This window comes from Leptonotus elevatus, chromosome 3 (genome assembly GCF_054856555.1).
Source record: "Leptonotus elevatus isolate MCC_2025b chromosome 3, RoL_Lele_1.0, whole genome shotgun sequence".
NCBI lineage: Eukaryota > Metazoa > Chordata > Actinopteri > Syngnathiformes > Syngnathidae > Leptonotus > Leptonotus elevatus.
In genome coordinates, this window is record NC_141241.1 from 4,730,214 (window position 1) to 4,752,287 (window position 22,074).

At 39.8% G+C, this 22,074-nt stretch overlaps 1 protein-coding gene across 3 annotated transcripts in view; it reads right to left on the reverse strand.

Moving 5' to 3' along the window:
- Nucleotides 1-22,074, reverse strand: part of mpped2a (metallophosphoesterase domain containing 2a) — a 49,521-nt gene that overhangs the window by 15,108 nt on the left and 12,339 nt on the right. For all 3 annotated transcript variants that reach the window (XM_086071513.1, XM_086071514.1, XM_086071515.1), the window contains exons 3-4: nucleotides 17,091-17,272; nucleotides 12,990-13,215 (exon numbers count right to left, since the gene is read on the reverse strand). In XM_086071513.1, coding sequence (XP_085927639.1) covers nucleotides 12,990-13,215; nucleotides 17,091-17,272 — 408 coding nt within the window. The remainder of the gene's footprint in view (nucleotides 1-12,989; nucleotides 13,216-17,090; nucleotides 17,273-22,074) is intronic.

A 22,074-nucleotide genomic window follows, 5' to 3' on the forward strand; every position in this document is an offset into this window, starting at 1 on the left:
ATCAGCTCATCAGCAAGCTCTGCATAAGCTTGGTAACAATCCTGTTGATTGGAATCAGCTGCGTTGCAGCAAGGAAAACCTCCAAAACCTGCAGTACGCCGGCCCTCGAGGACCGAGTTTGCCCACCACTGGCCCTAGCCCATGTGAAAATGTGTGACCTGATGGTCTTAACTGGTTTCAACTGGATAAGTGCGCCAGTGTGCAGATAGAATATAGAAGTTAAGTAGAAGATAGGAAGACGCCAAGCCAGGACAGGTCACAGCGACACAATGGCCTTGCTCAAGTCTATCTAATTATTAAGAGGTCTAATCTTACAATCACAAGTTGGACTATACCTCTAAATTCCCAATGGATATTACTTCTTGATCTTGCCAAGTCATGGACCATGTCTGCCCTCAACTGGGAATAGTTTGGGGGGAGGGGGGGGGGGGGGCTTTTGCTTCCAGCACAACTGGGTCTCAGTGTATGGCAGCTACGGTGGTTGAGTTTGGTGTGAAAGAACCTCATAGCGGTAACCTGAACCAACCCAATCCTGAAATATCTTTGGGATAAACTACAACAGAAAGCTATGAAAGGGAGATCAAACAGCCAGGTGTGGCCAGGGGTCCCAATATGACCAAATGGAGTATGGTGACCTCCACATATTACCCTATTTTGGACTCGGTTTGAGAACCTATGCCATACACCTGCTCGCTCGCTCACTCCACTCTATCAAATCTATCAGATTTGTGATTGGATAAGCGAGAGTGGAAAGGAAGATGGCGGCGCCCAGGTTTGCTGTGGCTGCTTTGGCTCACTCTAGTTTCGCCAAACTAGGGCTAAACACAGCATCAAAACTGGTGGAATCGTTGACAAAACGCTCAGAAGAACTTCGCAAAAGATATCTATGACCGGCAGTTTGTGTTGTCACTGTGTGGGTTCCAGTTTGGGTCAGTAAACAGGTTAAGAGGTTCTACACAACCTAGGGAGTGCCGTTTAGCACCAAATATTTGCAGAAATATGCTACTTGTGGCGGGAGTCCGCTGTTTCTACTGGCATCTAATTTTGCCACTGACACTTTGGTCTGGCTGCCATCAACGCTGGGGGGTCCAAACCTGAGCAAATTGAGATAAGCAATGTCCTGCTCTTGCCGCGGAGAGCTGTGACGGGGGGTCAGCAGGAAGGAAAGGAAGTGCACCAGGATGATGTTAATGGTATCACAAGTGAGCAGAAGGCTGCAGGTAGACCACCTCTTTGTTTATGAAGCTGTTTTTACCGCTGTGATTGATAGATCACGACACACAATCCACATCTACCTCGTAAGTCTGCAACGCTGTTAGCGTTTTAGCATACTTGCTTGCACGCACAGTAGTTTGTCAAAATAAACCCAACCAGTGATAGGCAAAGTAATATATTATGGATAGATTAATTAATAAAACATGAATCAATCAAAAATAAACGATTTTCAAATTGTCAAAACATCAACACAAAAATATCCGGCGATTTTAAGTCAGCAAAAAAAAAAACATTCTTAGTCAAGTTGTTTTCCACCTTTAATAGCACCATATCAAACCCACGTCTCCGTTTTAAAATCATTGACTGTATGTGGGACTTGATGGCTGTGTTCAGCCTGGTTGTTGCTGAATGCATTACTTATTTATCTGATTCTTTCACTTGCGCAGGAAAACAATAGCGCCAGCGCTCGGTTGGTAACCCGTCACACCGGCATCAAAGAGATCAACGGCCTATCCAGTGACACGCGCACATAACATCAAATCTGTGTTTCAGCACGTAAAAAAAAAAAAAAGTCATAACAATTAAGGTTCATGCGAGACGGCCACACATCAGGGCTTCCTCTGCTGTTCAAATATTTATCCACTCAAATCAGGAGACGCAGCGTGGGACACAAAACAAGATGGCGCCCTATTGAGCCCGGGATTTGCCAGCGCACATCACGACCAAACAGATGGTCCGATTCAGACGCCGCACACAAACACACTGCCCCACAACTTGATTGCTTCTTAGCAAGACTTTTTAGCATCTTTTGTCTGAAACGAGTCGCTATCCGGAGGTCGGGTTGTGGGTGAGAGGTGAGACTCATTGCCATGTACTCCCCCCCCCCCCCCCCCCGGCTGCTAACTGAGCCCGTCTTGGGCTCGCTTCCAGGGGATTGTGATTGCTTTTTATGGCCCGGAGAAGCGTGCCCATGCCATGTATCCGTCCTCATGTTGAAGACATCTGGCTGGCTCTGGGCTACTGTAGTTTAGTTCCCCCCCCCTGCTTCCTCACAGTGCTCCATCTTTTGTTTAAGCACGAATTGCTCGTAATCACAACCAGAGCTCTCCTTCCAAATCGTCAAATGTCTGCACAACGTATACAGAGCGGAGAGACAATGGCTAAATTAGGAAAAATGGGAGACATCATCGCAGAAGGACAGGAGGGAGAAATAGAAGAAACCACCGCCATATTTCTCAAACCCACGCACTCAGCCAAACTGTGAAAAGTTGCGATTGATAAGACATCCAAATCTAAGTGGAAGGTTTGTGAACATTATGGCACAAACTGAGTCTGCATTGTTTCCACTAAGAATACCGAAGAATACTTTTACACACTCAGTGAGACGCAGCACAATTTTGACTGACAATGCCAGAGGTATGAATTCAAAATGTGGTATGTTCCCTCGGACCCTCCACACCCGGGTCACTGCCTCTTCCAGCGTCTCCCCTAGGTAAACACTAACACACTTTATATACTAAAACCAGCCGACATTCCAATAGCTTCTTCCCCCTTGCCATCAATTCCCTAAACTGTTGACTCAAAATTTCAGACTGGCACTTTGCAATTTGGTTATCTGCATCATCTGCACTACTGGTCACTTTATCTTTGCACCATGACCCTCTGCATCATTTGCACAGCTGTCATTGGTTGGTACTACAACGCTAAGGGTACCCTTACATTATGTAAAGACTCTGTACTTATAAATTTGCTTATCATAGTTGCTCGTTACTGCAATATTAGCGTAGCTCATGCTACTGGGGACAAATTCCTTGTTTCTGATTATTGCTTGTGATGTGACTGGAGTAAGTTTGTAGCTGTATACAGCAGTGCATTATACTGAGAGCTCTTTCACAGTACTTTAATAAGCAAGTTGAAAAGGGTAAGTCAAATGTAGCAATTCTTTTTTTTTTTCTTTCTTTTCTTCTTTTTTTTAATTTTTTTTTCTTTTTTTCTTCTTTTTTTTTTTCTTTAAGAGCTCAGTATTGTTCATTCGGAAATGTCATCATCATTGCTCTTTTATTTTTATTTTTATTTTTATTTTTTTGTGTGTGTGTGTGTGGGTGAGTATGTGTATGTGCGTGCGTGCGTGCGTGCGTGCGTGCGTGTATTTGTTAGCTCACCAGAAAACCTATTAGAAAAAATCTCATACCGTTCACCTAAACCGAACACCAGGAGACCCGAGGGGACCAAAGAAAACCAAGGAAGGTGAAATCCAGCACCGACCAGACACCCCGCACCAGAACTCCTCCCCAGCCCAAGAAACATCCAGACCCCAACAAATCCAAAAAAACATAAGATCAGGGAGGCCTCAAGAGACCAAAGGAGAGACCGAGAAAAGGAAGGAAGGACAGACGAAGCCGTGTGAGATCCGCAGACACCAGCCTCCACCGATTCAATAACCTGAGGAGGAAACAGATTGTGTCTGAGTTTCGGTAGATGCTGGTGTGGTGGATCTGGCATGCATGAAAATCTCCACCAAAGAGGGGAGCCGGGACAGAGCAAGCGCAACACCTCAGGGCCCCCCAGGCCGCGGCAGCGCCAAAGGACGACCCCCGGGCCCCGCCAGGGCCACCGGCCGGAGAGCAAACCCATGTAGCAATTCTCAATGAAGTGGTCAAGCTCCAAAACCATTGAAAACATGAAAGTAAAGAAATCAGTTCTAAAGCCTCTCCAAGAGTGTCAACACCAAATCTCAAGTAGTCTCAAGTTACAAAACTATTTATTTATTATTAAGGTGAAAAACCTGCATGCTCGTTAGCAGTAAAGCTATCCATATCCTTTTAGTTCGCACAGGTATTCAGTTAAAGGGCATCGAGCCATTAATTGTGCAGGTACACAAAGAGGCGTGACCCTTTTACAAAGAGCCGCAGAGGCGGTGCCCTCATCATCACACACCGACCTCATGTTTTATGGGCTTACAGGCAAAAGAGACTTACAGTGTGTTTACACAGTGGCATCTCTGAACTAGTATTAATGATAGAGCCACTTAGCATTCCGAAGCGTTGGTCTCAGCCACGCTGTTTGTTTCACAGGTCATTAAATTTATGCCGCAGCCCTAATGTTCATTACAGCAGCAAGCTGGCCAGGAGTCTGTAACGCTCGCTCACTGTCTTTAATCCCCCCCCCACTGTATTCCTCCTGCTGGCTTTCTTTTCGTCTCTCGCTCAGTACATTTGCTTGACAACAATTATTTCCCGTTTTAATTAAAAGAATTGCTGCAGTGGTTCCAGGTCTGCGGCACCAATACTATTTTTCATCCAATTCCTGGTAAAAGTGTGGAAGATTGTTGACACATTTAAGGAAAACTGTACGTTTGAAGCACATTGTTCTTCTGAATGCAGCTTATGCCAAACACGCGTCTGTAGCGCCTTTTTGCGATGCTAATTGGAAGTAGTTAATTCCATTTCTGCAAAAGAAATGAAAGAAAAATAAATGAAAGAAAAAATAAATGGCTTTAACACATTGGGGCGCAAGAAAAAACAAACATGCTGATGAAATCACCAAACAGACCACATTTATACATCAAAAATCCAAGTAGTGTTAAATATTAAATCATATCCACAATATTTGTGTCCTTTTCAATTTTGTCGTCCTTCATCAGGTGCCACCTTGTTACAGTCTCCATAGCATAGGCTGTCAAAGGTGTACGTTCTTTTATCGTTGCTTCGAGCCAGCAATCTACAACCGGTCCTCCAGGAGAAAACAAACCGTTTAAGCAGCAATAATCAAATTAATCCTCTTGTAAATGTAGTGCACTTTGAAGGGCAAGTAAAGACGCTGGAGACAACGTAAAACACTACAAGACCTTAAAAAAGAAAAAAGCCAACGTTATCTGCCTACTTTGAGTTGTGGAATATTGCAGATCAGAGGGGGGGAGGGGGGGGGGAAACTACAGACCAATAAGCCAATTAAAATCTATAAATATTTTGTATTTTTCAGAGGTCATCAACTTGAAACTTTGGACATTGCATTCATCGGGTTGTCCCTTCTGTTCGCACTCTGACCTCGTCTGAATCTCTGCAGAAACTTTTGCATTACATAATAACCACAAACTTGTCATCTGTTCATCGCCTTCAATTTAAAGGTTGTCTTTTTAAGAATTCAAATGCTTCATCAGATACTCTACGGAAAACTCACACTCCAGAGACCTTTGAACATTGCCAACTGTGAAGGTTTCGGCCAGTGAGAGGTCAAACGTGTCACAGGAAAAAATAAATACTGGAGAAGGAGAAGTGAACTTCCTTTTGCATCTGACAGATGAATGATCTGCAGTTCACCAGGACAAAAGGCACATCATTGACCTTTGTCTGTTCTTTTAGAGCAAAGGGCACTTGGACTTCTTTTTTTTTTGTGGGTTTAGGTTTTTTTTTGCTGTGGGAATAAAGGCCGTCAAGGATGATGATTTTGTGCCAAAGGGAGAACCCGCACTGAATAAAGCCATTCACTACACTCAAAAAGGGGAAATGTTACAACCAAGGCTGGCTAAGTAAAAGTGAAGCAAACTTATACAGATGTCATGAAATGTCAGACTGCAACTCATTGACCCAATACGTCGGACATGACAGTCTGCAGAGGTCAATTTTATAATTTACATATAACACATATGCATATATATATATATATATATATATATATATATATATATATATATATATATATATATATATATATATATATATATATATATATATATATATATATAAAACACATCTCGCGATTCGATTCCGAATTTTGTGTCTGCGATTTTTGATTCAAAATGATTTGATTGACAATGATTTCTGCATCAATTCAAATGTGCAAATAATTGTCATGATCTACTCCAGCCTAATTCGCTAATGCTAATTAGCGCGCTACTCGTGTCACTTTTATCAGTCAAAAGAAGGGCTATTCATACAAAAACGCTTCAGGAATGTACGCAGAGAAGCATGTTAACATTACTCACCGGCATATGCTTTTCCTACGCTGCAAAAAACAACTTTTATCGGTATAACTTTTTCCTTCTACTCTCTAATTTGGCTCCAACTTAACAGTGCATCAGAACGCGCTGAACCACACTGCCCCTTAGTGGCCAAATCGTGTACAACAAGAACAACGCTCCCAATAAAGGCACACACAAACAAGGGCAAGACAGTATAAAATAATTTAAATAAAATCGATTTGGGGACATTTAAAAATCGATGCTGAACCGTACTAAATAAGAATCGCGATTCCTATGAGAATCGATTTTTTTTGGCACACCCCTTATATTCAGCTCAACAATCAGAAGAATTTGGCTGTGTCAGCCCTTTCCCATGTTCAAATATGTGATGGAGCTGTCGTCCGTGTGGTGTGGCAGACCGCTGCCTCGCTGCTTGGTGACTGATGTGCACAAGGCCACTGAGGAGAGCTTTATTAGGCGCTGCCGAGGACTCATCACTCTCCCTTTGACATATTTGGGGCTTACCTTGGTGTGGGGGTGGGGGTGGGGGTGGGGTTGGGGGGGGGCATTCAGTGAGCACCCAGTGAGATGTGAAACAGGCCGTACAGGGCACAACAGCCAAGTGAGGAACAGGTCGGCTTGTGTATGTGCGGCTCTAAGTCGTCACTCTGCAAAAAGTGAGGGCGCCATCACAAATCCATCACTTAACCCTCGCATTCACTCAGCTGACACACAGGTGAAAAAGCTTACGCACACACAACCGTGTTCTCCGGCCTCACTGCGAAAGAAGCAGCACACATGGGCGGGCCGGGCGCGCACAGCAACAGAGAGAAAGAGAAAGCATCGCGCCATATTCAAGCGGCAGCAGCTTCCACCGCAATCCATCCTTGTCAACAGTTGTTTCACCATTTTATGCTCCATTAAATATAAATTCATATTCAACGTCAATAAATCATTATCTCATTAATTCTGAAATACTGCTCAAATTAACATGGCACTGCTGTCAACGGAAAATTAATTTCAGAAAAGTTCAGCAAACTGCAGCGCAGCAGTACATTTCTCTTGTAGGGATACTCATCAACGTTCACAATTAATATCGCTTTTGGTCCCAATTTTTAGGTGGCACACGACAGCCCACGTTAAGTTGAAGACTATTTAACAATTTAAAAAGAATTTAAAGTGAAAATGGCATTAGAACTAAAACATAAACAAATAAATAAATAAATAAATACAATTAAGTTGATAATAAAAACCTAAAAGTCGGCAATATTGGCTGATTAGGGGCCACGTGGGCGTTGTCGGCACCAACCTAAATGCACACTTTGGTGACACAAAATACAGCAGAAATTTGAGGAATTGAGTTACGAATGATCTGGTTTACAAAACAAATTGTAGGGGTGCCGTGTAGGGCTGGGTTTAAAAAAATCAAATAATCAATATCAAATGAAAACCATGAATCGATTATTTTAATATTTCTCTTTTTCCCATACATTAATAAGAAAATGTAATTTTAAAGGCTAATTTTTTTGGGTATCTTTTACTCTTTTTTTTTATTTACCATTTACATGAATTTAAAAGTATTTTCTTACATTTATGAAAGACCTGACTTATTACACTTTAAGACAATTCAGATTAGAATCTGTTTAATTTATATTTACAATTATTGAATAGAAAAATGTCATCATGAAGAATTGATGTTCCAAAATGAATCGAAGCGAATCAAATCGAATCAGGAAATTAGCATCGATACCCAGCCCTGTTATGGTGAGGATTCAATACTTGAGTACCCATACAGGTATCTATCTGAAAAAAAGTGGTATCAAACATCCCTAGAATTTTTTTCTCATGTAAAATATGCACCTTGGCTCAATAAAGTTTGAAAAACATTGCTAGTTTAGACAATATGGTAGATAAATAGTCTGCAAGGGCGGTCGAAACATATAAAATATGAACGCCGCAACGACTAAACAATACGCTATGATTGCTAGCTTTCTGGTGCCAATTTTTCACTCTTTTTCTCCCAAGAATACAGTACATTCACATTCCCGCGCGCACACTCACACACTTACACACAGCTGACCTTTACAGCAAAAAATGAATACATGAATAACACTAAAATCTGCAAATGACAAATCTGCATTTGGCCCTCCAGTATCCCCCGAGGTGAGCTTCAAAGAGCAAATGAGGGCAGTTGAATTTAATCTGCTGCCTTTGGGACACACACACGCACGCACGCACGCACGCACGCACGCACACACACACTCGAGCATTTTTACAATGATGTCGGACAACTTCCAATCTATATCATATTTTGATGTAAAACAAGAGTACAAGTTCTTCATTTATTTGGACCTTATACATTCTGAAGTCTCTCTTTTTTTTTTGTCCTTTTTTGCTGTACTCTGATTAAATGTTGCTAGAGAAAATGCCAGATACCAGAAGTATGACTCACTAATAGTGCTAATAGCAGTAATATTCAAATGTGACTGCAGGCTGATTAGAACTGCCCAAATACTTTTTTTACAGCTAATGTCATTCAAAGTCACATTTTTGTGGAGTTTTGAAGTAAAAGAAACACAAGCCATATTTATTGTAAAAAAAGAGAAAAAAAGCTGCGGTGCGGGGGGGGGGGTGAAGGGGGGCGCACCATTAACAGTTTGATCTTGGATCTGAGAGTTAAACTGTGGTCAAGGCCAGAATCACACAATACATAATCTCTTCAGAGAGAAAGCAAGCGGTTTCTCCCATACTTGTACGCCTGCATTATGATTCAGACAGCAGCAGAACGAGCAGGATTCCTCACATACCTGTGACCGCCATAATGCGCAAGGATTATTTTACAAGACAATTAAAGAAAGACTTGGCTGTGATTACTATTGTTGTTATTGTATTTAAACTGTGGAAATAATGTTTTAAAATAGAAATGTTCTACCCAATCTATGACGTTTACCTTCATCTGTAAGATAGCTTTGTGACATGTGAAGCTAAGCTAGTTAGGCTAGCTTGACTTGTGACGCTAACCTAGCTATCATCTAGCTGTCTTCAATGTATGTTGTGAATGAGCGAGATTGTATGACTTGACTTACGACTTGCTTAAAAAATCGAATGAAATTTGGTGGCGACTTGACTGGCTTGATTTTTTTCCAAAGTAACTTTGGACTTGAGGTTCTTGACTTGAGATTTTATTGTGTACTTGCAAAAATGGGACTTTTTTACATTTCTAACTGAATTTTACCCAATTCATCAGATTTCAATAGACAGAAAATATGACACACCCAAAAAAATCGATTTTTGTCCAAAAGATTGTTGCCCGAAGCTGTCAAAAAAAAAAATTATTTGAATAAACCATCAACTGTCCAGCTACAACAGACCTTCAGCTTCACATGAAGAGGTTTGCTCGACAAGGTCATCTACTGCGTGTATGCGTGCGTGCGTAGAAGTGAGCAAGCCTGGCGAAAAGAGGTTGAGGTATTTGGTCTGGTAAGCATCTGTCCATAAACAGTGTGTGTTGTGTATCTTTCATGGCCGACTGCGTCTACATCAGCACATCTATTTTCTGAGGAAAGAATCGAGCCAAAACAAGGACTGATTTGAATGTTTACAATAGCAAATGGTCTTGAGCTATACAATATATACTATTGATTGTTCTATGAACCTTCGCTGTCAAAACTACTCAGAAACATTAGTTTACCTTAAAACAACCGCTGCTGTTTTCTTAAGATGAAAGCATTATGGAAACAACACAGGCCCCAGAACGGAACCCTGTGGAACACCATACATTCCGTTATATAAAAATTCAAGCATGTTTTATAGTTCTAAAACAAATTCAACCCGTATTTCTTTATTGCATCCCTTGATTCTTCCCAATGCAAACAGCGTTCATTAGGGAGGACATGGACATGTACTGCACACACGTCTCACCTAAACAGGCTGTTGCACGCAAAACACGTACCGTTGCACACGACCCAAGAACTGCTCCCACAAAAACCAACAGCTCATCAAGTCACAGGTACAGAACCATTCCCTGGAAACAAGCATGCTACTTACTCTATAATGGGTGAAATCATGTGATTAACTACGATTAAAAAATGTAATCGACTGACACCTCTAGTTTAAATATAAAAAGCAAATAAAAAATATTAACACACAAATCAAATTCTTTGAAACGCTATAATTATGCAAGTTCCTTTTGGATGAAACAAAATGTATTAAATTTGCTATTTTAACATTTTAAAAAGGTGCAAAAGTGTCAATTAAAAAAACTCACAAATTAGTATGAATCTTTTTGTTGTTGTGGAACGTAATAATTGAAATTGTAATTGAATTTCGATTAATGGCACAGCCCTAATGTTGGGTGTTATAACTGCAATTCTATCAAAGAAAGCCACAGTTATTTTAATTTCGATAAAATCTAGGCTTACGGCACATACAACAATTATGCAATAAGAATTTTTTTTTTTTTTTTTTTTTTTTACGTAGCAGCGGCTGAGTTGATACCTGCACACTGTGTATATTACACACTAGACTTCCCGAGCGGTGTTGAATGAACTTGGCTAGCAGCGGAGGACCTCATAGGTCAAGTTGGTGCTCGGCCACCCAGGCGGTGATATGGTGAGCTGCTGATGAAGCGAAGGGTCACTACGTGGCTAAGTGAGACCTCACACCGGACAAGCAGGCCAGACCTCAGACCACGGTGGCATATGGGTGCGAAGGAGGTGTGGAGGCTGAGGAGGGGTAAGCAGGGGGTGGCCAAGCTGTCCGCTACGCCTCTCACGAGACCCCCAGCTGTCACAACAGACACTTACCAGCCCTCACACTAAACAGCCACCAGGGAGGAAAGGCGGCATCCTTCCTTTCAAACGCAAGGAAAGAAAGGTGGAAGGAAGGAGAATAAGAGGAGTATAAGTCGCTTCTTCCTGTTCCTGTGATGTTAGCGAAAGACTAGGATATGACCCACCCCTCAACTAAATACTCCGTTATTTCTCAGGCGAGGCTCCAACCCTGCTAATTATAACTGCAAAAGGATGACCTACATGATTATTTTAAGCCTGGACCAGACTTGTGAGAACCACTGAGCAGACGGTGCCAAAGCCTCGAACACAACACAGAGCAGCACTGCAGGTGCAAAATGAACCTTCTTTCATCTTGATAATAAACAATAAGTGCATCACACATAAACATACGGTAAAAACAAGCAAATGCAACACTTTCCATCCACCTATTTTTATTCGAATTTTCAAGTATTGTGCAAACAAGCCTGAATGGATTGGAAAGGTGAGAAATGTTTTTGGGGGGGGGGGGGGGGGGGGGGGGGGGTTGGGGGGGTGGTTGGGCGGGGGGCAAAAGGCCTTAAATTTGCCAAAAAGTTTTTACACTTGGTGGGGGTGGATTTTTCAGCATTACGATAAAAGAAAAATGCTAATTTTGGCTACAAAAACAAATGTGAATAAACGGTCACAGGACCAGATACCGCGTTGCGCATTTTACGTCTCACGGACATTTTGTAGTCACAAAAAATGGCGGCGGATGATAAAGTAAGGTATGTTTGAAGCCGATGAATAAATTGAAATCTTTCTGAGTGTCTTGAGGCATATGACATCGTCTTATGGTGCATGTCTACTCTGCTCTCAATATTGGCAAAAATAATAATAACAAATGGAAACAGACATAAGTCACGTGGGATTTGGGCATTTTCACTAAATGTACTTTTGTCATTTCAAAACATTTGAGTCAAAATCACATTTTATGTATCATACACATCAAACTCCAACATTTGCCCAGCAATAATATTGTAGGTGCATTATTTAAAAAAAAAAAGATTACTATTTTATTACATTATTTGTTATATATAAACCATTAATACAAGGCAGCTACACTCTAACAAGAGAATTAAGGTTTCAAATTGAATTGTTGACCAACTTGAAAAAATTACTTCAATTGGTAACACATGGCTGAATGAAGTTAGTCAACAATTCAATTTGTAATCTTAAATTGGTTTAACAATTCTCTTTTTTAGAGTGTAGATGGAAGCGGAACATCGCAAACAAATGACAGCGGGCGATTGATGCCAGTGATGTTACGCTGCTTTGTTTCGCGTGTGCGTGGCTTTTGCAGGACCTTCCATTTATGAGTTATTTGCCCCTCTGCAGTTTACTGTAATAGTGGGGTATCATTGGAAGAAATAAAAATCATTTGCCCCATTTTAAACAGTGAAATTAGGTGATTAACATAATAAGCACATTTTGTTTGCGCCGGGGGCAATGCCTCTGTTTGTATTTTGGTTCTATTGCCATACCACCCTCAATGTAGCGGTGATCTCATCCATGTGGATAGTAAACACTTTCCCTTCACAAACACTTCTTATTTTTAACACGCTCCCCAATAACCTGTGTCTGCCGAATGCTGCCTCCAACATTCCCCCAACAATCACACTGCCCTCCAACAAGTTCTTTCCACATGAGAGCCGATTGACGGTGTGCCCCAGTACCGCGCGTATCACTTAACCCCAGTGTCAAAACACAGGTGCAACGTAAGCCCCGGGTGCGGGTGAAGGTCCTGCGCTCATAAAGGAATGCACAAGCTGGGAATAGCATCTTGCATGTAAGCGAGGCCCCCTGACAAGAGCGCACAGAAGTGAGCTGCAGGGAGGGGAAGCTGGAACACGGCCAAACGCTGACAGAAAGGAGGGCACCCCTCCCACTTTAGGGATTTAGAACACAACGGGAAGTAAATGTGACTCAGCGACGATGAAAGGAAGAAGCGGCGAGGATGGCTTTGGGGCCACTAACAAAAGGTTTAGAGTCTTTGGTCTTACCATGGTGTGCCGTATATCCGGAATCCCTTGATGGTGACGTCCGAGTCCTGCAGGTACACACAGTTTGTAAGGAGCGACTGGACATTGTCAAAGTCCTCCGGTTTGAGTTTGGAGACTGAGGGGAAACGGTAGTAATCCTGCTTGACCAGCTCAGCCATAAAGTCCTTATCGAAGGTCAACTCGTGGTTCCCGGCGATTACCACTTTAAACTCATAAGGGAGGCCACCTGGGACAAGAACAAAACAGGGAGATTGGTGAGCCTTAAATGGTAGTATAAGTCATAGTTGAAGCCCGTATCCCACTGAGGGGTGAATGTTTGTGAGTGTTGGCAAGGTTCACAAAGATCGTCAAAACGTTCACCGACAGAACGACAAGACGAAGCAAAACTGTTTAGAGAACCATTAAAACTGTTAAGGGAGCGTTTAGGAAAATGTGAAACCAACATTCGCTGCTAGAGTGGCAATAGTTCACCCTCAGTGAGATTCGGGCTTTAAGATTGAACATGTCACACATAATGTACTTGTATATTCATTTGTAACAATACTGTGCTAAGGAGAATTGTTTGTTTTTTTAGCATCCAATAAAATCAAATAAAAAGCTGTCCAAAATTGGCATTTCAATCAGGGTTTTGCGAAATGCTTTTATAAGCCTTGCATTGACGAACAACAAATAGTTACCCAAGACAGACTTAGGACCACCCCCTCATTTGAATAACTTTTCCTTACTCATTTTATGCTGACATTGTCTACAGCATTAAATAAATAAATATGAGCAGAGCCTTTTATTTATTAATTTATATTTATTTATATTTATATTTATTTACACATATTTTGTATTTATTCTTTTTTTATTATTATATTAATTTTTACTTTTATTTATCTATGTATATGTTTTTTGTTGTTTTTATTTCCATTTATATATATATTTTTTTAATTACATTTTTGAATTATATTTTTTTTATATGCGTTTTTACTTTCACTTTTATTTATTTTCTACTTCTGCAGTTTTGGTCCTTCATGTGCACATGCATGTTGTTTCTGGTGTTATGTAGCTAAATGATATTGGATGTAATTAAAGCAATATGACAAACATACGGCCCGCGAGCCGGATCAGGCCAGCAAAGGGGTTTAATTTGGCCCACGAGCTGATTTTGTAAAGTAAAAAATGTAGTTATGTCGGACCAATTAATCAGCCGGGCCACAATCAAAACATAAAAATTCGTAATTTCACAAGCAATCATCAGAATTTGTACACTGAATTGCTTTAGACGCCATTATTTTACACACAACTTAAAGTTACGGTTTGTTGAAAAAACACACACACAAAAACCATAGACCAACATAAATCGAACATAAACGTGTTGAATACGACACACAAACAACTACTGGTAACACAAATACATATGACAAGAATTTGCGTCCTTATAACTTCATTAACTGCAACAATATATATACAAAACTAGTAGATATAACACGCTCGGAACTCATACGGGCAAAGTGTTGCCGCGTTTCATTTTAGGGACAATATATTTACAGTTGCGCCCCACAATTTAGAGCGTGGCAATATATTTTCCTTCACGTGGCCCCTGAGCTAATATTAATTTGACACCCCTGAATTAAAGGGTAATGGTATTCTGCTGATTATTCAAACGAGTACAGATAGAAAAAAAGAGAGAAAAAAAGCAGTTCATGTGGAAAGCAGCCCACATACCAGTTGCCGTATGACTTCCTTGTGAACAATCCGTCTGTCCCCGTTAACTCCAAACAGAGCCATAGAGGTTACGAGCGCATCTGATGGTTCTGCTTGACCACAGCAGACCACCATCCATCTCAGCAGACACTGGGCGGCTGGAAACGCGTGAACCTGAACTTCATAGCGATGAACATCTATTACTATTCTCATCCCCTCATCATTCAATGTCTCCAGTGACCTTTTTGTGCTTCTCTGTCTGGGTGATTTGTCCACCCGCTCCCTCTCGGCAGCACAAAACTAACTTAATACTTTATTCTAGCCGATTGAGCACTCAACCAAAGGGTCTGGCCTTTATCACCCTTTTGTTCTCCCTTCTCTACATTTCTTTTTCAAGGGACTCCTTTTTTCTTTTCTTCCAACCTTCTTCATGTTTTCTTTTTAGCTTGCTCTGCAAGTATGTGCAATGTGATTTCCTAAACGGGGCTAAAAGTACAAGTCATCTTTAACATCATGTGGTACATTATTTTATGCCGTAACAATGCATATTACCAATGAAACGTAAACATTTATTTATGTAGCAAAATTAGAACCCACTAATTCAGCTTTGAAGCCGTCTTGACGTTAACAGCGCACGATGAGTTTTCTAATAGTCAAATTTGAAGAATTTCCTATTCTGTTTAATACCAGCTGCTCTTAATGAGCCCTTCTCACATCTCCGCATCATAAATTCCCGTCTAAACTTATATGTGAGCTCCATCTTCCGAGTCTCCCAACTCTCCAAGTGGATCACACCTCCACTTAGAAATACACAAACACACAAGCAAATCTCGTCTCCTCACTACATTCCCCAGCCACCACACGGGAAAAGGTGGGGAAACATAATTACCATCAAAGAAATCTCCAACACAACTGGGAATTTGCTCTGCTTTTCATTGCTACCATAATACATCTTACTAAGCGTAAGAACTGTGATACACCTAGACTTGTTTTTTTTATATTCCCTAATAAACTGTAAGATTTATGAAAAAAACAAAACAGCGCAATCTACAATACAGGGAGAAGTGTGTTTTGTTGTTCTATTTAAAATAATAAAAATAATCTAAAAAAAGTTAAATGTATGTAAGAAATGTGATACACCGAGACTTAAAAAAATAAATAAAAATCCTTAATAAACTGTAAGATTTATGAAAAAAACAAAACTGTGATACACCTAGACTTTTTTTTATTTAAATTCCTTAATAAACTAAGATTTATGAAAAAAAAAAAAACAGTAGTGCAATATACAATACAGGGAGAAATATGTTTTGTTGTTCTACTTAAAATAATAAAAATCGTCTAAAAAAAGTTCAATGTATTATTTCGGGGTCACGTGTTATTTGTGACGTTATTTGTATATTTTTATATTGTTGTAATGAGGAATTATTTTTCTACACAAAACATTTGTTTGAACAAATTGCTTCAACATTGTAAATATTGAAATATTGTATTGATATTTTGCCTAAATTGATTTTACTTTACATTATAAGTCTTACAAATGTATAAATGTTCAGTGTACACGTAAATATATTCATAAAAATGCGGTAGACACTTAAAGAGCACTTAATTTCCAAATGTTTTTGTTGGGTCAGAGATGTGAACATTCATCATAAATCATTCATAATGGAAAACAAAACAAAAAACAAAAACAAATAACATTTCGTGTGTGTCAAAGAAAACAAAAGCAATATGTGCACTTGCTCATTTTCTCCATTTGGAGCGGTGAAAACCTGAACATATATGTGTGTTCATTTAAAAACAATTCTAAGGGATGATTTACATTTGCATGCACGATCTAACATGGAGTGCGTTCAAACGCGCACACTGATTTCCTCAGCATGTGGTCTGAGACAAAGGTCAAATGTTAACTGATCCAGGGTGTTAGGTCGCAAAGGTTAAACTGGACACTTAAGCACAGCAGTCGTGAGGTCACGCAGGATGGGAGGAGATTCATTGTGTGGTCCATGCTTGTTAGGTGTGCAATGTGTCTCAAGCCTGTGCCACTACATGTGTGTGTGTGTGTGTGTGTGTGTGTGTGTGTGTGTGTGTGTGTGTGTGTGTGTGTGTGTGTGTGTGTGTGTATATATATATATTAATATATATATATATATATATATATATATTAATATATATATATATATATATATATATATATATATATATTAATATATATATATATATATATATATATATATATATATATATATATATATAATATATATATATATATATATTAATATATATATATATATATATATTAATATATTAATATATATATATATATATATATATATATTAAATCGAGACAAAAACTCAGGGCTAAAATAAATGCATATATGCCAATGAATAAAGGGCATTTAAGCAGCTTAGTACCTAGCCAGTCGTTGAACTTCTTGACCTCGGAGGGCAGGCCCAGCTCCGTGAAGTCGCCCATGTGAAGCAGCACATCGCCGTAGGGCATCTGGATGCCGTCTGTACGCGAGTGTGTGTCTGATACGCACACAAATCTGGTGTGGCCGGCTGGCTTTGCAGTGTCATAGGGAATTGGATCCACCCTGAAAGCACACAGAGTTGTGAATGTCCAAGAATGTCACTTAAAAAGGTGCTGTAACAAACCAGTGAACCAATCGTATCCAATTTTATGCACCTCGGTTGTTGTTGTGTGGAATGTGGATGTTTAGCTATATCAAAAATACAGAAATGATGCCCTAAATAATGTTAATTTCGTCAACGAAAACTAAACAAAAATAATTTCGGCAACACACATTTTTCACTGGACTAAAGCTAGGCTAGACTAGACTAAAACCCTCATTAAGTGGGACGAAATCAGTATGCATTTTCATCGATTTAAGAAGACGAGACGAAAATGTACTTCACTTAATAAAAACTGGACTAAAAAGTCTTGTCTCTGCTAATCTGTCACTGTAAAACTGTCATTTGACACACACACTTTCAAATCTGCAGCGAGTGAGTGCAACATGCTAACTAATGCTGGCTAACTTACTAGCTCATAGCCACATTAGCCACTTGTTGATATACTGTAATTGTGCGTGAAGTTGTTTTTCATCAAAAAGATGAGAGAAAATTTCATGTGAAATAGTTTTCGATTTGAAACATTCTGGTGACAAAAAAATATACAGGAGTAAAACAATTGTCCTGACTAAAACTAGACTAAAACTACAACTAGACGAATACAATGATGTTTTCTTGGACTAAAACAAAGACTAAAATGCTGGATTTATACTCGACTAAAAATGGACTAAATATAATCGTGATGAGGTTGACTAACTATGATGAAAACTAACAAGCGTGATTGAAACTGGACTAAAACTGAGACTAAATTTTAAAATGGCGGATAAAATTAACATTAGCCATTTTAACATCTGTAGACTTTTATTGTAGAAAAATACACATATTTGAAAAAAAGAGGCATAGGTATAAATAGCAAGGAGCTTAAAGAATTTGGTGTACAACACACATAACTCTGGACTACAGAATAATAGATGCGGCCGAGCAAAAAAGACATCTGAAAGAAAGGTGGCTTTACAACAGTGAAAAATGTGTCATTTGCCCTGGAAGACAAGCAACCATTGCGTTGATTGGTGCACAAAAGGAGGGCAACGGCTGCTTTGTGGTAGGACGGCTAAAGTGCTGGTGCATTAATGTCCTTTCAATCCATTTACTAAGAAAAAAAAACACTTAGCCTGAAGTGTGCCTGGAAAAAAAAAATGCTTTTATTCAGAATTTTTTGTTCAATGCGGGCACATCCTTTAAAAAGAAATGAAAAAAAAAAAACATTTTTCCCCCCTTATTAAATGGAAAGAAAATCACAGTGAGTGTAATTGACGTCTCCAATGTGCAATGCTCCAGCACTCTGCCACTAGACCATTATTTCATTAGGAGGGATGTCACTCTGTTGACAACATCAGACACATAATCAACGCTGCAGTCTTCAAGCTGACAAGCGCATGTGTGCGCACACAGGCAGTTAACATGCATGTGAGCACAAACATGGCATGGAAATCGGCGACGGAGGCTGATGAAATCAAAAGGCTGGAGTAGATGTGATTAGCAGAGATGGAAAGCAAACACCGCTACACAAAAGAATTTTTTTTTGCAGGAAAGAGGCGACGGCATTTCTAAGGGTCTAATCAGAGATCCTGTTTTGTGTGGAGCGGAATACGACATGTTGAAGGGCATCACAAATTGCCTGGAATCTGTTGTTGTTCTGCTTTTCAGCTGAACAGTCATCTGCTAGGTCATGTTAATAGTAGTGCAACAGAGGACAAACTGGCCTCCGTCTGCAGTGTGTGAAGCAAACGTGGCGGCTGTAGACACCATCTGTGGATCACATTTTGTGTTTATATGCATAAAATAGCACTTTATTTCAAATTTAAAAAATCTTTGAAAAAAAATCTCCTTTTATTTTACAATACAGAAGGGTTCGGTGAATGCGCATAGGAAACTGGTGGGGTTCAGTGCCTTCAACAAGGTTAAGAACCACTGCTTTACAACATGACTGTTTTACGGCTGGTCTTATCTACAGGTAGTCCCAAAAAATAACTGAAGTAAATATGTTCAATTTACGATAAGGTCATACTAATTCAGTGGGGGGGGGGGGGGGGGGGGTATTACATGTACAGTGGTACCTCAGAGTTTGAATTCGTTCCTGTGAAGTGTTAAAAGTCCTAATTGTTCAACCGCCGGAAAAAAATTCCCATAGGAAATAATGTAAATGCCATTAATCCGTTCCCGAGCTCCCAAAACAGATTTTAGTTTATATTAATTTATATTTATGTTTTTTTACATTTACACCCTGTACAGTATTTAAACAATAAAAAAATACCTTACCTTTTCTGTTGTGGTGTGATGGCATCAGTGGTTGATAAATGCTATGTTAATGCTTGCTTTAGTTCAGTGCTGAGTTTGTGTATTTTACATTGGGCATATTCTTAGACTACTAAGCGGTCTTTGCAAGGGTTGTTTAATGTCAGACACGTTGTTGAACAGCTAAGGGGGGTCCTCGTGCCAGTATTTACAGAAGTAGTCACGGTAGTTACAACTGCGCGATAATCTCCTTTCTAATTCCACTGTGGTTCGTAGCACTGTATGTTTTTCTTTGCTTCCACTGACACTGTTGTCTTTCTTTGGGCCCATGGCGAAGAAAATTGTTGTGGAAAAATCAAAATCTCGAGTTTGGAGCACCTCCGGGAGTATTTACGATCTGACTGGAAATGAGCAGTACATCGTCTCAACTAGCGCAACGTGAGCATTCGGTTTCGCTCGGCTGCCCGTTTTTAAGGTACATTCGTCTTAGCTTGCTTTGCTTGGGTGTTCAAACTCCGAAAATGAGTTCAAACTCCCGAGGCATTTTTTTCTCCGATTTTTTTGGTTGAAGTCCGATTTGTACGAGTTACGAGACGTTCAAACTCCGAGGTTCCACTGTATTGTAAAACTGTTGCATGTAGGAATTTGCTAATCTGTTTGTTGCCCCCCCCACCCCCCCTATTTTTTTCTGTTATCTTCTGGTATAATCCGGTATAGTGGAATTCAAAGGGTTTTAATCTACAGATTAGCATTAGCATTAGTATCTTGTACACACTGTTTAGTAACCCGAACAAACACACACACACATTCTACAGTTTCTCTACGTCCTGGCCATTATAACACCTTGGTGAAGTCAACTACTGTGTTCGATATTGAATATACGGTCCCAGAACATGAAAAGCATGAAAAAAGGGAATTCAAAGTTAATGATATTTTTACTTGACTTGCACAGTAAATTAAGTGGGTGTACTCCAGAATACACACTTAAATACATGCCAAGCCAGCAGAGCAGCAAATGGTATTGGAGTGTTAGCTGCTGATTAGATACGGCACTCTGTGGTGCTTGAACGTCATGCAGTTTTACAGGATTCAACAGTGCTGTTATGGAAGAAAGCTAAATGCAGAAAAGCATGGGATGACGAAACCCCCACATAGTGTTTGCATCCATTTATGTGCAAAGAAAAACAACCTGCGAGGAAAAATAGCCATATTCAATTTCCTCTTTCCTTTGATAAATAACCCATCTTGAGAATGTAAGTAAATACCAAGCAGCCCCTATCAATTAAAGCAGGTCTGAGCCAAGAAAGCGCCAAATTAGTGTTGCAGAGGTTTCACAGCCATCGCAAAGGGAGGGATCGAATACATTGCAATACTGCACAAATCCAGAGGTTTATAATGCAGCACAAATGTCTGGTCGATTATAAACTGATGTCTTGCGGCTCTCGAGCACCAGGTGAAAGAATATTACCCTGTGAAAGACGGAAGTATGTTTGCATGACGCTTTGCGTTAGCATGTCTCAACCTCAGCATGACATCAGAGAAAAGCTTGCAAAGGGGAAAGAGCCGGGAAGAGGAGAAATGCAAATGCTTTCGAGGAGGGCAGTAGCACACTCTTTAATCCAGCATGACATTGGATCTGACAAAAACCCAGAAAGGTCTGTGGCTCCACAAATGCCGACACAATGAAGAAATGTTTGGGAGCCTTCATCAATGAAACGTTCAAGAGCCCACATATCCTCACTTGGAGTAAAAACATTACAATGAAAATTGGCTGATACTCAAAAAATAAATTTGTTACGATTATGAAAAACGTGAATTAATTATCATGCTAAATCCATGCTGGGTTTTTTTTTGTTCCCACAAAATTTGCATTAGTATTAGTAGCTGTAGACAATTTAAGATGAAAATTGTGTGAATATGTGTAGAAATTATTTTATAATTAGTAGTTTAATTAACTTTCATTATTATTAATTAACTTTCATCGTTAACTCAATCACTCCTAGTCATTTTCACTGAAGCGACCCCCTTCGCTCCTGGCTGTTTTAATGGATTTTGACTGATTTTGCAAGGCCGACAGAACATTGTGTTCTATTATTATAAAAACGAGGAACCTACCAAAAGAAAGTTTAGAGTCTCTTCTTTCATCAGGAAAAAAGTATATATCTGTTTCCGTTCTACAGCAATTAGCATTAGAATATAGCTGAGTTTCATCGTTATTCACAAATTGTTTAAAATACTGGGTAAAAGAGTTTTTTTGCAACATGGCCCTGGTTGATCTCTTATACTCTGCGACCTCTTCAGGTCAGAGGCTGCATCAAAGTCTTCTTCTGTATGCGAACATACATTTTGGGGACCAAGGCAATATTTAAAATAGAACGTTTTTATGCGTTTTTGGGAGTAAATGAGTTAAATAGGAAGCAGTAATTAATGTGACAACAATTATTAAGCCTGGCAAGCCAACGGGTGCGTGATTTTAAACTAAACTTTCAACTGAATCATTGAAAAGTGAAAAGAACTGAAAAGGACTGAA